Genomic DNA, 13,880 nt, shown 5'->3' on the forward strand with positions numbered 1-13,880 from the left:
AACGGAGGCTTGGAAATGAAACCACGGTGCCAGGTTTAAAGGAGGAATGGGAGGGTTTATAGACGAGCGTGGTACAATAAGTGGCAAAGTGCACTGGCTTGCTGGAGCTCCAGCGATTTATCGACCCCTGCAGAAACGAAGCTGTGTCGCGGGACGTGAAACTGCTTCCACTAGCTGACTGTTGAAGCTGCTTTCGCACATAACGACTACACTGTTGTTCTGCTGTTTGACAATAGTTGATCAATGGGACCGGCTCACTGTGGCTTTGTACAGCACACGTGTGCCAGCAATTCCCTTTATACCGGGACAGTGTGGAAGAAATTAGACGTGATCATAAGCAGTGTGGGCTTTATTAGGATTAAGAAATACAATGGCTGGACAGCGAGCAGAGCTGCTACTGAGTTTATGTGTGTTGTGCTTGCGTGCATGCTTTTAGTATGAGGTTTTACAACTCAAACCACTAAAAGGGACAGTAACACACATAAAGAAATGAAAGCCTTCAGTCCCTGGTGCCCCAGTTAGTGCTTACATACCCCATGCAGCAAATAATGCAGTTAATTATTAGCTAAAATGAATTTTACTTTGTAGATATTATAATAAAGACCATCTTCAGTGTCCATCCTAATGCATTAATATGAAACTGTTCATTCTAAGGGCCCGTTTATTTGATTATTGCAATCACAAGTGTCCAGCTTAAAGTACAGATGTGAACACTGAGGACGCATCTGATCTCAGACCGTATTTAGATTTAATAACCAAGTCTGAATGGCCCCTGCAGCAAGTGTCCCAGCTGAACACCGCATTTAGCTTTCTACGAAACTCCTCCATTAAATGTGTAAATGAAAGGGCTCCTCAACAGTGATGCACATAAAACAGCCAATCGTTTCATCATATACCGCTTTGAACAAATATCCAACCCTGCTCAAATCCTAGTCACCGTTTTTATATTGACCGTAATGTGAGTTTTCCTGCTGAGGTGCATGCGGGCTAAACCAAAAAGTCAGCAACGTTTGCCTAAAACAATCCGTTGTAATCAGACAATACTAACAAAGTAGAAAACAACACTTGAATGAGGTGTAAACAAAAACGCATTTGGCTCCTCTGAACAGATAACTGATTACTTAGCACCACAGCAGCCTCCCTGGTTTACCACACGGGGAAAAGGCCTGAACAACAAGCTTGCAGGAGGCATAATAGAGCAGCACTGAGTAGCCAAGAGACCGCTCATCAAACGTGTTCTGATGAAATTAGGAACATAGTTCAATCACTCCTAGTTGCACCATTTGCGAGAAATGAAAACGGCAGCACTGGACCGTGCTTGGCTCCGCAAAACAACTCGGAGGTGATAGACGCGAGCGCATATCTCCACAAACTAGTGTGTAATTAAATTTTGCCCTGCGGGACTCCATTAATAACTCATAATATAATGCACATTTCATTGGTGGGGGGCCGTTGGATGTGTGTGTGTTATTATGCTCTGGAGGAGCCACCTCCTGCGCTTCATAACAGTGAGGGCGAAAGTAACATAAATCAGATGAGGCGTTTTTTTTTTTTTTCTTTCACTAAAACATGTACGCACGAGGTTTCATGAAGTTACACCTCTTAAACATGGAAAGTTAAGCAGAGTGAATGAATGTGTGTGTGTGTGTGTGCCTTCCATTGATGAGCTGACCTTTGACTTATCTCGCTGAGCATTCATTAACCTGACGGCTGACACGCTCTTCCAGGGTGACCACTGTTTTACTTACACTGGGGCTAATTACTGTTGTAACACATGCACAGCTTGACTCACACGCACACAAGTCCTGCACATGTGTACAGTTAAAATGATAACAGTAAGTGGCCTTTTTTTATACTGACACTGTTATATTTGCTCAATAGTGCGACACTTGTTGTTTACCCACTAACGGGCCAATTCAGTTAGCTCTTTAGAAAGGACACAATAAAGCGTCTCAGTCGTCTTATCGTCTCTTTGAATTAAACACCGTCCAAGCTTTCATGAGAGCTTTGAAGGTCTTGTCTCTGACACTTAACCGACTTCCCAGTGGAGACAGCTACATCACTCCTGCTATTTGTGTTCTTCTTTACCTGCTGGAGTCTCTTCAACTTAGTCCATATGCACACTGCTTTGCTTTGGCTGTATGGAATTAATGTGAGGTAATAATTAAAAACGTGAGAAAATATTTCAAAATGGGAAATCTTGATATCTTTGTATCATGTCCTGAAAACAATATTTTCTTATGAATTTCTGCTAATATTTTATATTTGGATCATAATGCTCCTCAAACTAATGAGAATTCTTTCTCAAAAATTTCCGTCTATTTAAAAATGCCAAAATTAAGCAAATGATCAGCTAAACCGTATTGAAATGATTCCACTAATGAACGGAAAAAACAAAAAAACAAAACTCAAATTAATCATGGTTCAGATTGAATAAAGAGACCAGCTCTGTTGTTTTCCCAACTGAAATTTTCACTGATGTTTAATTGTCGCTCCCAAGATATAGGAAACAAGGCTTCTACTCACACTATTTAATATGTAATGTTTAAACCCAGGACTAGATCAAACAGAGACAAATCTTTTTTTTTTCATATTTTGGGGCTTGGAAACAAGGAATTTGTTCCAAACAGAACTTCAGTGTAGTATGTTACACTTTTCAGAATGGATAGTGTAGCTGGTTGAATAAATTGTGCATTCCAGTCATACTGCGGATTCCCAGCTTGTAAGTGGTTTGGCTACTGTGCTGACACTTCTGGTAAACAGAGGCTGAATTAGGTTTTGTTTTGTTTTGTTTCAACCATTGCTTACTCTGCTTCATATATATATCTTTTTGAATGATTGGTGGTTCATTTGGCAGATCAGATGCCACATGTCCTGAAATATATTGGCGCTACTTTACCGGGGATACAGGCAGTGCCATCTTGAGAGTTTGGAGCCGAAATATGCGCCACGCTGCACTACGGATGACCCGGCCACACTTCCTTCAGACTCAACTGCGTTGTCATTTAATTAATACTGTGCTCTGCTCTACCTCCACCAGTTACAAGGAAATGTTGGATCGTATCCTGTTTCTTTGGCGTCAAATAACTAGCTAAAATGAAACTTATACAAAAAAGATGGACACTTGAACATGCATTAACTATGAGCTTATGAGCTATGGACCCATTCATGGCCTACATCACTGTGACATCACAACATTAGCTGGAGGCAAAACAGAGGGAAGCTTGAGAAGAACAATGTCATCTAACCATGGAAATGTCGTCTTGGTGTATGTTTGGCTGCTAAAACCAAAAAATCAAAAACACTAACTTGAGGTTACATATGAATGCTAATGCTAATCTCTAGCTAAAGCAACATTAGTAACGTGTTTCAGAGGTGTCAGCTGGATGTCCCTCCAGTGGTTCCTCTTACTTCTTGTAATGTCTTTGCAGGAGAGGCTTCACTTGATAGAGACAACCTCTCTGTGTTCGTATGGACAAAAGTCATCGTTCAAATTCTGCAATTGCAGATCTTGCACATGTCCATTCAAGACATTGTTAGAGGCGTCTAACTGTTTGTGTGCCTTCAACTTTTCCTTTATATAGATGCTGGATTTCTCAATTAGGTATCTGTCTGGCCATTGCATGGTGGTCCATCCAGTGAGTGATGGACAATTTGACAAATTACGTAAAGTTAATCATTATTTCGGGGATTCTTGCCCAAGCAGAAGTTTCAGTTTATTTTAGTTTATTTAATATGCCAGGAGTTAAGTATAGTCAGGCGCTGCCAAGATGGCGATGGCCAGATCCACCACACTGAGCATCAAAACTGGCATGGCTAATGTCATGGGTGGTTTGTCCATCTTTGGATGCATTGGATGATCAAAATTCACAGTCCTTGCATTGTTGCAACAATAAACAGCTGTTATCATGCAGTGTGAAACTAAACACAATGCCTGGACACATTCTCAATACTGGAAGCACCTAAACCTGTTCTATTCACGCATGTCATCAATCAGACATTACGGAGACATTGTAATAATCAGCTGACTGGATAAAGGCCATTTAATTTCCGGACTCAGAAATTAAAATTTTCATATAAAGCTTCTTTTACAGCTAAGGCGACTCCAGCGTCCTCGCTCTCCTCCCACATGCTCACACTCTGTTCTGCGTCTCTTTCTTGAGTAATGGTGGGACATTATTGTGTGTGTGAGTGTGTGAGTCTGTGTGTGTGTGTGTGTGTGTGTGTGTGTGTGTGTGTGTGTGTGTGTGTCCACTGGCTCTTTGACAGAAGGAAAACAAATTATGTGTTCACTAGCTACATTAGCACACAGTGAGTCAAGGTCAACCTCACAGGGATGCTACTTTGTGTAGGATGCACTACTCGAGGAGAAGACGGTATCAACAATGTGCTGCTATCATGGTGAAAACAAACAGGAGCCATTAGACTGGGAAAAAAATAATAATAATAGGCTTTAGGTTAACTGTTTATTAGAGCCACTCAGGATGAATCCTATTAATAGGCACTGTTTCTATTTCAGTAACGTTGATGTCATTGATGAGGGAAGCTGATCATGACCTCTCTGATTTTAATTGCTTTCAGTTGTGCACAGCATTAAGCTAATAGGATGTAATTTGAAGCAATCACAATCAGCACTTGTGGAAAAAAAAAAAAAAAGCCTCATTAGCGCAGCCGTCTGTTCGAGGCGTAATCCTGCACTTCAGAACATTGTTTGCAGAAATCTGATATCTTTAAAAAGATGAGCGATAGATCCTCCCCATTTAATGAGCTAAATGATTAGTCGACCATTTTTATGCCCCACCATTAGCCGGGATTACTGTTCGCCGACGTGGTCTTGGCGAGAATGCGATATTTAAAAACACGATCGGTATGATTCATTTGGATTACAACACCGTGTCATTACTCATGCGGTAGTTATCTTCGGCATTTCGTGTGCCTCTACACCGTCTCAGGTTCAGTGAAACCTGGCCAGTCCTGGGAGAATTTATAAGACGTCTGGCCAACCGTTTGAAAAAACAGACTATTTTACCCTCCTGAATTACTGAGCAATTTGGAACTTGGTAGACGGTGGTTTTTTTTTATCTGTCACTGTAAGTGTTGATGTGTTTTGACAGTGTTGCTTGTGACTGATGGGGTCCTCCGTTGAATAGAAGTTGTTGCTGCTGCTTCCAAAGTGATGGAGTGAGGAGCGAGCACCTGACAGACAGAGCACACAATCTCTGAATGGTTATTTTTCTACCTGGGTACCTGTGGTTTTTTTGTAGCGATAGAGCATTTTGTACCATCTCTCACTCTTGTGTGTTTTCTTTGTACAAGGCCTTTCCCATCGGAGGACACAGCTCTGAATGAGGATGACGTGTACCGGAGCCTGGAGGAGTTGGCAGAGTGAGTATGCATGCCACCAAAAAACACCCACCCACGCTGATGTTTTACACCTTTGAGGACACTGCTTTATTTCCCTGGAGATTCCCTCGAACCACAAAAATATGACAAACTCAAACCTCTACCTGATATAATCTTGAAGCAGGTGTAAACCCTAAAATCTAATACCTTGTTGACATTGGTTTGCTGTTCCTTCATAATACTGCATAATTAACGCAACTGCGCACAGAAACATATTTTATGAACTGTCAGGTTTTGCTTCTTATCCAAAACCCCCTCTACTGTCAAGGTGGTTGAAATGCTGGCTTTTCCCACTCACTGTGGGATGGGTTTACGTGGGCCTAGTGCTGTTGGCTAGTATTTGTACTTTCTGCGGAGCGTGCAGTGGTTTTCAGTACACCCTAACAACAAGAAAGTTCTTACTTAGAAACACTGACTGCATATACAAGGTTAGAGTCTGCTGGACAACCTTTCCGACCAGAGATGAGAATGTTTGTCTTATTGTGTCAACCCTGTGATGGACTGGGCAGCCCGGCATCTGATTTTAAGCAGGGTTCCAAATCCCTTCCAATCAATTCTTGGATATATATATATATAAAAAAAGCCTCTGGATACGTAACAGTACTCTGCTCGTCGTGTATGTGTGATATATCTTAAAATTTGATTGCCCCTTCTTCCAGTTTTCTCTAACTGCTTAATTACATAAGAATTGAGGCTTGTGTCATTCTGCCTGTTGCTATGGTGACACCAGGGCTGCTCTGGCTCTGGGTCTGGCCGCCTTTCTGCCTGCCTTGGTGGCTGTCTGCCTGGTTTGGGGGGGCCGTTAGGTGTCGCGGGCTCTCAGAGTCGGGAGCAGTTCCAGCGGTGACAGCAGCCGCTTGACACAGATTAATGGACAATAATTAGTTAACCGCTCTGAGATGGGTGCCATTCATCACAGGAAGATAGGAGAGCAGGAGATGGAAAGGAGAGCATGTGAGCTATAGGCTAGATATATGCCTGCTGAATACATGATTGTGATGTTCTTTACAGGATGAGGAATGTGCTCTCGCCAGGAGAAAGGAGTGCCAGCCATGCAGGCTAACACTGGATTTTAAATATGCAGCCCTGCAAACTTGGAATATGAACGTTTACTTTTAAAAGAGGCACGAAATCAGGGATTAGAGTGTGTTAATAGAAAGTTGACAACATATTGATGGGCTCCTGTCTCCTTTTTAATGTGTATCCTTGGGTTATTTTTTTTCAAAAAGTGAGGCGGGGGCCACAGAGATACACTTGCGGGCAACATGTCAAGATGGATGACAAGTCAAATCTATCTATGGGTGCAGATAACCTGAACCCGGGGGCAGAGATGCTGTGAGAGGTGAAAAGGACAACATAAAGGCGGCTGCAATAGCCTACTCCTAGATGTAACTCAGATCACACTTAGAAATCAGAAACAAGCGTGCTTCTTTTCACGGTGGAACTTCCTCACACTGACAGATATATAATCCACAGGACAGGCAATTCATTCCTCTTTATCAGAAGAATAAAAAGTCAGTTATGTAATTTAAGTGGCTACAGTGTTCTTTATTATACTCTACTGACTCATAAGTCAGTCTGATCTGCATAGAATACTTGAATAACTATGGAAAGATCCAGGGGCTATAGCACGTACATGTATCCATAGCAACATGTGGCACTGAGTCCACCAGCAAAGAAAGAAAGCATGAGATGATGCTTGTTATTTAGCGTACAACCATAGCATACCTGTAATTGTGGTCAACCATAAATTGGTTGGACTTGACTGTGACCCATGATGGGTTTCGGCCTTTGTGACCTCCTTTGCAAAAGACTCAGCAAGCTGTAAAAGTTAATTTCACCTGTTCTTTGTTTGTTTTATTCTCCGGTCACTGGTGTTGTGACTCGGTGCTCTGTGTGTAACCCATAGGTGCAGAGGGCTGAGCCATATTAAATTAACCATGCTGCTCTGCTGCACGGCTGCTCTTGACCTTTTACAAAGAACATCCATGCATTTCGTTTCGCCAATGGGCGGCTGCATAATTGATTCATCAGCAGGTCCTGCACTTAATACAGTTGGACACACTTAGCACAGACGCTCTGCTAGCAATAACCCTACTCTCAAAGACGTATTAATTAGCCTGAAATATTGATGCACATAAGAGTACATGACTGAACTGCAGGAGTGAGGGAGAAGACAATGATCGTGTTCCCTGTGCAATAATAGCCTTTTTCGTTTGTGCGTGTTTTATGTGAGGAGGAAAATAGGACAATGGCAGGACATAAATGTAATAAAAACAACATAATGTCGGAAATAAAACGTAAGTATTATTGTGAAAAATATTCAAATTTAAAGCTGTGTAGAAGAGTAAAATAGTAATAATCTAACAAGAAATAATAATAAAAAAAATCAATCAAATTGCATCATTAAGTTCAGGTATGTGAAAACAGAGGAAGCCTATAAAAAACGATTTTGACCTGAGATTTAAAACTTAGCAGACTGCCACAAGAGTACACATACAGAAAAAAGATGCGTCAGCCTTTTGTTTTATTTTAGAGCAGCCAACAAATGTGACCTGGCAAATGATGGCACTGAAGGATAATTCTTACATTAGATGTTAGGGCAAAGCTTTTGCAGCTGATGTGGCTGTTCTGCATCCATCAGCTTGTCTGGATGCACGTCTCATTTAGAGGTTTGATAGAGGTCGTTGGATGATTTCCATATTTACAATATTATGTCAGAAGAGATCATGTCAAGTGAGGTAGACTGATGCTTGAAGCTATTGGTCCGAGCTCACCTGGAGCTGCGGCCTGTAAATGAATGGGGTGGAGAGTATGTGATAGGTGCAGGTATATATTTGCTTTGGTTTACATTCTGCTGGACCATATCTGTTTCCAAAAGTGCCGAGTCGGGCTGAAGCCAGCCTCTACCTAATTGAGGTCCTTGCAGGTTAATGTGGTAAGTCTAGCCCATACTTCCTGCATCTGACTTTCTGATGTCAAGTCTTTATATCGCTTAACTTAGAGTCCTCCCTGTCTGGAATGACTCCATCTCGGAGTTGACAAAGCATGAAATGGGGGTGGATTGGCACAGTCGCCAAGGGACTCTTTCCTCTGCAAAAGCCACGCAGAGATTTCCAATCCAAAGCATGCGCTGTCATAAGCCCCTTATGTCACTCACTCACTCACAGTTTATTTTACTCCATTAATCCCTTTGGCAAGTTGACGCAAAAAGTCAATAGCTTGAAAATAGATGGTCGGGTTCTTTTTACTCCGAGGTATTAAATCTCATATTCTTTAAATTAAACCTTATCATCACATACCACTCCCAAAATAAACTTATTTTTTTATTAATGGAGTCATACAGAACAAAATATAGAGAGAAAATAGAAAATATAAATAGTCACTATATTTTAATGAAAAACATTATATCACAATACTAAAAGCCAAAGCAAAGTGACAGTGAACAAACTTAACTAAAGTTTGAAGCCCACTTTCAGTTCCAGAGAATCAAATACTGAAATATGCACAAGGTGGATGGTTGTTTCAACTGATTCCACGGTTCACCCACTGTTCCTGAACCTAATCAAACTAACTACACCAAACCAACAGAGAGGGTGAATAGAACATTTGGAACATGAACCCCAGTCTTCTGGGTGAATGTCATGTGACATTGAGTGATATAGTGCTTGCCCGTCCAAGCACTTCAAATTGCATACACTCCCACACAGAATGTATGTAACATTTTGACATCTAATATTGCTGTGGGTGAGTTAATGTTGTAATCTATAGCGAACGTGATGCAACACCAATCTCTGAAGCTACCCGGTGAACCTTGGAGACAGCAGTGGTTTTGACAAAATGGCAGTAGTTGATGTCCTGGGAATGGCAGTGTGTTGCGTTTTGTATTGTAAATGTTAGATTTTGCAGTTTGAGTTCATGTATTAGTACAAATTGTAAAAATTGTGATTTATTTATTTATTGATTTATTTATTTTAGATGTATTCCCATACCTTAGGGAGGAATTACTTCCACGGTTGGCTTTGTGGAATCAAAACATTCCTACATATCCTTATTAATTATTTATTTTTACATTCAACAGCATTACTTCCTGTCTGGCTTATCATGTGTCATCAGAAAGTTGATTTCCCCTTGTTAGCACAAGTTCCTGATGGTGCTGATGTTTGTCTGTTATTTCAAAATCAGTATCTTACCAACTGTCTCATCAACTGTCTGTCTGAAAGTATTCATGCTTCCTAGAAGAGCTCTACTAAATGCTCTTGTCTTGTAATACTGACAACTCGTCCAAATTTTCCTTATGTACAGTGTGCTCCCAATACAATAAACCCTTTAAAATTTGAATGTAACTTCAGGAGAACAGTTACAGTTTAGTTAAGCTCATCGATCATCGACTGCTCTATATTTTTGTCCATGTTCTCCGCAGTGTCTCTGCATTGTGAAATATGGCAATGTCCATAAGCTTTAAACATGAAAGCCTACAGGGACATATACTTAGTAGCTCTGATATAGTGAGTCATTGCCCATCCTCCCTTCCCACTGGTGTAACTCCATGTCAACAAGGGCTAGGAGCGTAAGCAGACACACTGGACACCCTCTGGCTTGTCATTGTGTAATCAGACAGAAAATCAGACCTAATTCACGAGTCCTCAGGTTAGCCACTCATCTCACTGATTCATTATGATGCATACATGCACCAACACACACCTACAGTACACGCAAACACATGCATGCATGCAAAAAGAGGTTGATCTCTTTATTATGACTGTGTGAAAAGATGTATGGCCCTAAAACATAAGGAATACAGCACACGCTTCACTACCTTACACTCATTTTTAGACAGTATAACAGCAGGAAGCAGTGAATACATGGATTCTGACCTTAGCCACACATTCTGATGACAATCCATCTGACATGCCCCAACCCCAACCACTTATTCTAGAGCAAACCTAAACCCTAAACTCGGTACTTACTTCTCTGCCTGGAAAATTAAATTGTCCACTTCTTATAAATCCATGCATTTGAGAGCAACATCACCAACAATGGATGACTGCATGGTGAAGATGAAATGTCCAACAACTAATATTTAGATAAATCTGAAACTGATGAGCAATTTAATAAAAGAATGGGAAAACAACCTATGTCTTGCTCTCTGATTGAGCTTGAACCCAACAGCCATGTTTGAGAAAGTTCCAAAGACTTGACTTTTCAAAATGTCATCACAACCCAGGTTTAAATTTTGTTTTGCTCTGTGTACAATAATTAGGGTTATACAGTATGTTACCACATCAAGTCCTTTCCACTGCATTTAATTTAATTGTTTGACTTGAGGATCGATATGTATTGATGGAGATATAACCAGTTATTTAAGAAATTCTTCAATGACAATTGCAACTCTCAAGGTTTTAGCAAAGATCAGATTATCTGGTATAAGCACAAAATCAATGAGGCATGCCCTAGTATTAGAATTAAGAGGTTAATGACACATCAGTTATGTCAGTACAGATTTTGAGCCAGTAAATGTACTACTGCTGTAGAGTAACTCAGTCAATCAGATCTAAGTCAATTATGTATTAAAGTAAAAACCATTAAGAATAAATCTGAATTAACATCTCCTTGTCAAGAACGTTGAGGATTAGCTATACAAGACAACCAAAACAACAGGCAACTAGAAGGAAGGGTGGGGATGTAGGACATTCAGTTAAACTCGGTGCATCAGTGTAATGCAGTGATCAGTCAGTAATCATTAATGAAAGCATTACATATACAGGACCTTGAATTGACTGATTGAAACTGATAAACAGGCACCAACAAAATAACCAGCAGAGAGAAATGAAGAAGCTTAAATGCCATCACTGATCAATAGAACATTTCCTACTCTCAGACAGGCTATCGCTAATCAGCACTGATGGATACAGATGATGAAAATGCACCAAATGATGGGAGGCAAGTCAGTATTGATCCTGTAAACTGATTATTCTTCTCCTTTTATAATATTTACTGCCTTGTAAACGAGAACCCACACAGACTCCTCGACCCATGTTCTCTCTGGAGAAGCTTAGATGTCTTCATAGGTCACAATCAAGTGACTGCGCCAGACCTCCCTCGTATAATACTTCCTCTGTGGAATCAGAACAAAAATGAAGTGCAACATCTGCTTTCCCCAAACCTCCCTACCATGCAACACAACCATCTCTGTGGAGGGAGGAGAGTTCAGAGAGGAGGCACTGATGGGACATTCTCATACGACCGTCATCCTCCCACACAGCCTCAGCATTCAACATGAGTCGCTTTTACGTAGTGAGGGAAGAAGAAGGGTGAACCAAGCAACCTCAATTAAAACTTCAAACAGCCCCCACTTGAAAATTATGGAAAAGCTGAATATTTGATTGAGGGCAATTCTGTCTTCTCTCATTTGTTTCAATCTGTATTCAAACACACGCTGAAGGGAGGAATGCTTTTAGCTTTGATGCAAGATGTTGGCGGTCACATGTTTCCGCGTCACATGACTAGCAACAGCAATATTTTAGACCTGTGTACCTAAATCTGGTATATTCATGAATTCAAAAAGTGCATGAAAGCCCTCCAGAGTAGCCTGCTTTGTTGTCTTAAAATGAAATCATGAAATTCCTCTTTGGAATCTGGTTGGATTGATGAAAGGACAGCCAGGCCATTAGGGGGGTAGGTTATAAGGATCTACTTTAAAAATAAAACACCGCCAGGTTTCTGTGCTGGAATCATGAGCTGGTAGGTGTTAGGCGTCTCGCTCAAGCAAGTGTAAAGAGAGCAGAAGTTCGTTGAGTGTGAACTGCAGACCTCCTGTTTTGAATATGCAGGTGCAGCAGAGCTTGGGATCACTACCAAAAGGAGGCAGAAAACTCCTTTGCATTTCAGTGTCTTGAAAGTATGTCACCAATGCAGTCCTCTTATCCATCCTTAGAGGCAGTTAACATATCTTGCTGAGATGAGCACCCAAGGAGCCATGGCTCAATAAAAGTGGAACAGATACAGTAGTTACACTACAGTAACTACAGTAGTGCCCACCTAATATTTTAGATTTTCTTTGCAGTAATGAAGTGGTGATTGTTCAATATGTTGTCATTCCCAAGGCGCCATGTGCTGCCACATTGTCAAAACAGCTAGCGTCTCAGTCATAATCTTTATACTGTAACTCAATGGATTTGGATTTGCAAGCCAGTGACATGCAAAAGTGTTTACAGTAGGGATGCCCCAGTCAAGGTTTTTTTGCCCCCTGATAATATTCACTATTGGATGATCCGAATCCCATTGAAATCAATGTCCTCCCTTGGAGATTCATAAAGGGGTTTTCTTATCTTCCTTGTATTCTCATAGATCACATGTGAACCGTGTGTCTTGATCAAATTCAATAAAATAGGTTGTCAAAGCTAATGTAGCGAGGAGAGGGTTGTTTGGTCCCCGGCCCCAACAGACCATGACAATCTATAGTAGAGACATAGGGCCAGTCATCCAACGCCATACAGTCCATATCTCTCTTGATGCTGCCTGGAATTTTTTCTCTCCCTCACTCTCTCTTTTTTTGTTGAACACACCGTTTAGTGTTTGTTGTTGTTTTCTTTGTGCCAGAAGACTACTTAAGTTTTTAAGTTTTTTTTGCAACCTTGACACGAGCCAACCCCCGCTTAAACTGAAGAAGTCGTTTTCTTCTTGATTCTTTGGTTTGGTCACCAAAAAAACATAGTTAAGATTACGGTTTGGGCTAATGCAGGCCACATGTTAGAAGTACTACTTATACTTGGCTTAAAAGTTGGAGTCAATTACAAACCCCATGCGTCATGACACCGATGCCAGAGGACACCTTGTACGTATATCTGTGACACTTGGAATGAAAGCGGACTCAGTTTTCTGTACGTTGCTATTGTTTTGCAAACAACGACTGACACTGTTAAATCCAGCGAGCTTTTAAATGTAATCATTTGCCAAAATGTAAACAAATTGGGCTGAATCTGTGACTCAAAGTCTAACTCGCTGATTCCATGTTGGCGAGAGCTTTAGAGTATTCTGCTGTTGCCTCAGTACTAAGAGAATGGGATTTTGTTTAAACAAGCAAAGTGGTGCCAAGCACAAACCACTGTACTCCATTATTGAACAGGCAACTCTACCTTTTTTATTTATTATTTATTCATTTCCCTTTTTGTGCCTTAAAACTCGTTCTTTATTAACTACGTTGACATAGGCCAACTACCAACGTGTTTTCTTGCTGGGGTATCTCCACTGCCTCCTTAAGTTTCCCTAAAAAAGAATTGCTTTTACAGAGCAAGGGGAGATAGTGTGAGCCTTCACAGCATATGGATCTTTCCCAGAAGATGCTGCTCTCCACAGTAACTGCCTGTGCTCTGCTGGCTGCTTGCCTAATTAAAGGTCAGTTAGCTAGCTGGGTGCCAAACCAACATAAACACATTAAAGGGAAATGCCACTTGATAACAGAACGGTGGAGGTTT

The 13,880-nt window shown here is 40.9% G+C and overlaps 1 protein-coding gene across 12 annotated transcripts in view; it reads left to right on the forward strand.

The window, feature by feature from the left end:
• vav2 (vav 2 guanine nucleotide exchange factor) overlaps positions 1–13,880 on the forward strand; it is a 195,189-nt gene that overhangs the window by 146,375 nt on the left and 34,934 nt on the right. For all 12 annotated transcript variants that reach the window (XM_047569561.1, XM_047569558.1, XM_047569551.1 and 9 more), the window contains one exon: positions 5,317–5,385. In XM_047569561.1, the coding sequence (XP_047425517.1) occupies positions 5,317–5,385 (69 nt within the window). The remainder of the gene's footprint in view (positions 1–5,316; positions 5,386–13,880) is intronic.

This window comes from Mugil cephalus, chromosome 19 (assembly GCF_022458985.1).
Source record: "Mugil cephalus isolate CIBA_MC_2020 chromosome 19, CIBA_Mcephalus_1.1, whole genome shotgun sequence".
NCBI classification, from domain to species: domain Eukaryota; kingdom Metazoa; phylum Chordata; class Actinopteri; order Mugiliformes; family Mugilidae; genus Mugil; species Mugil cephalus.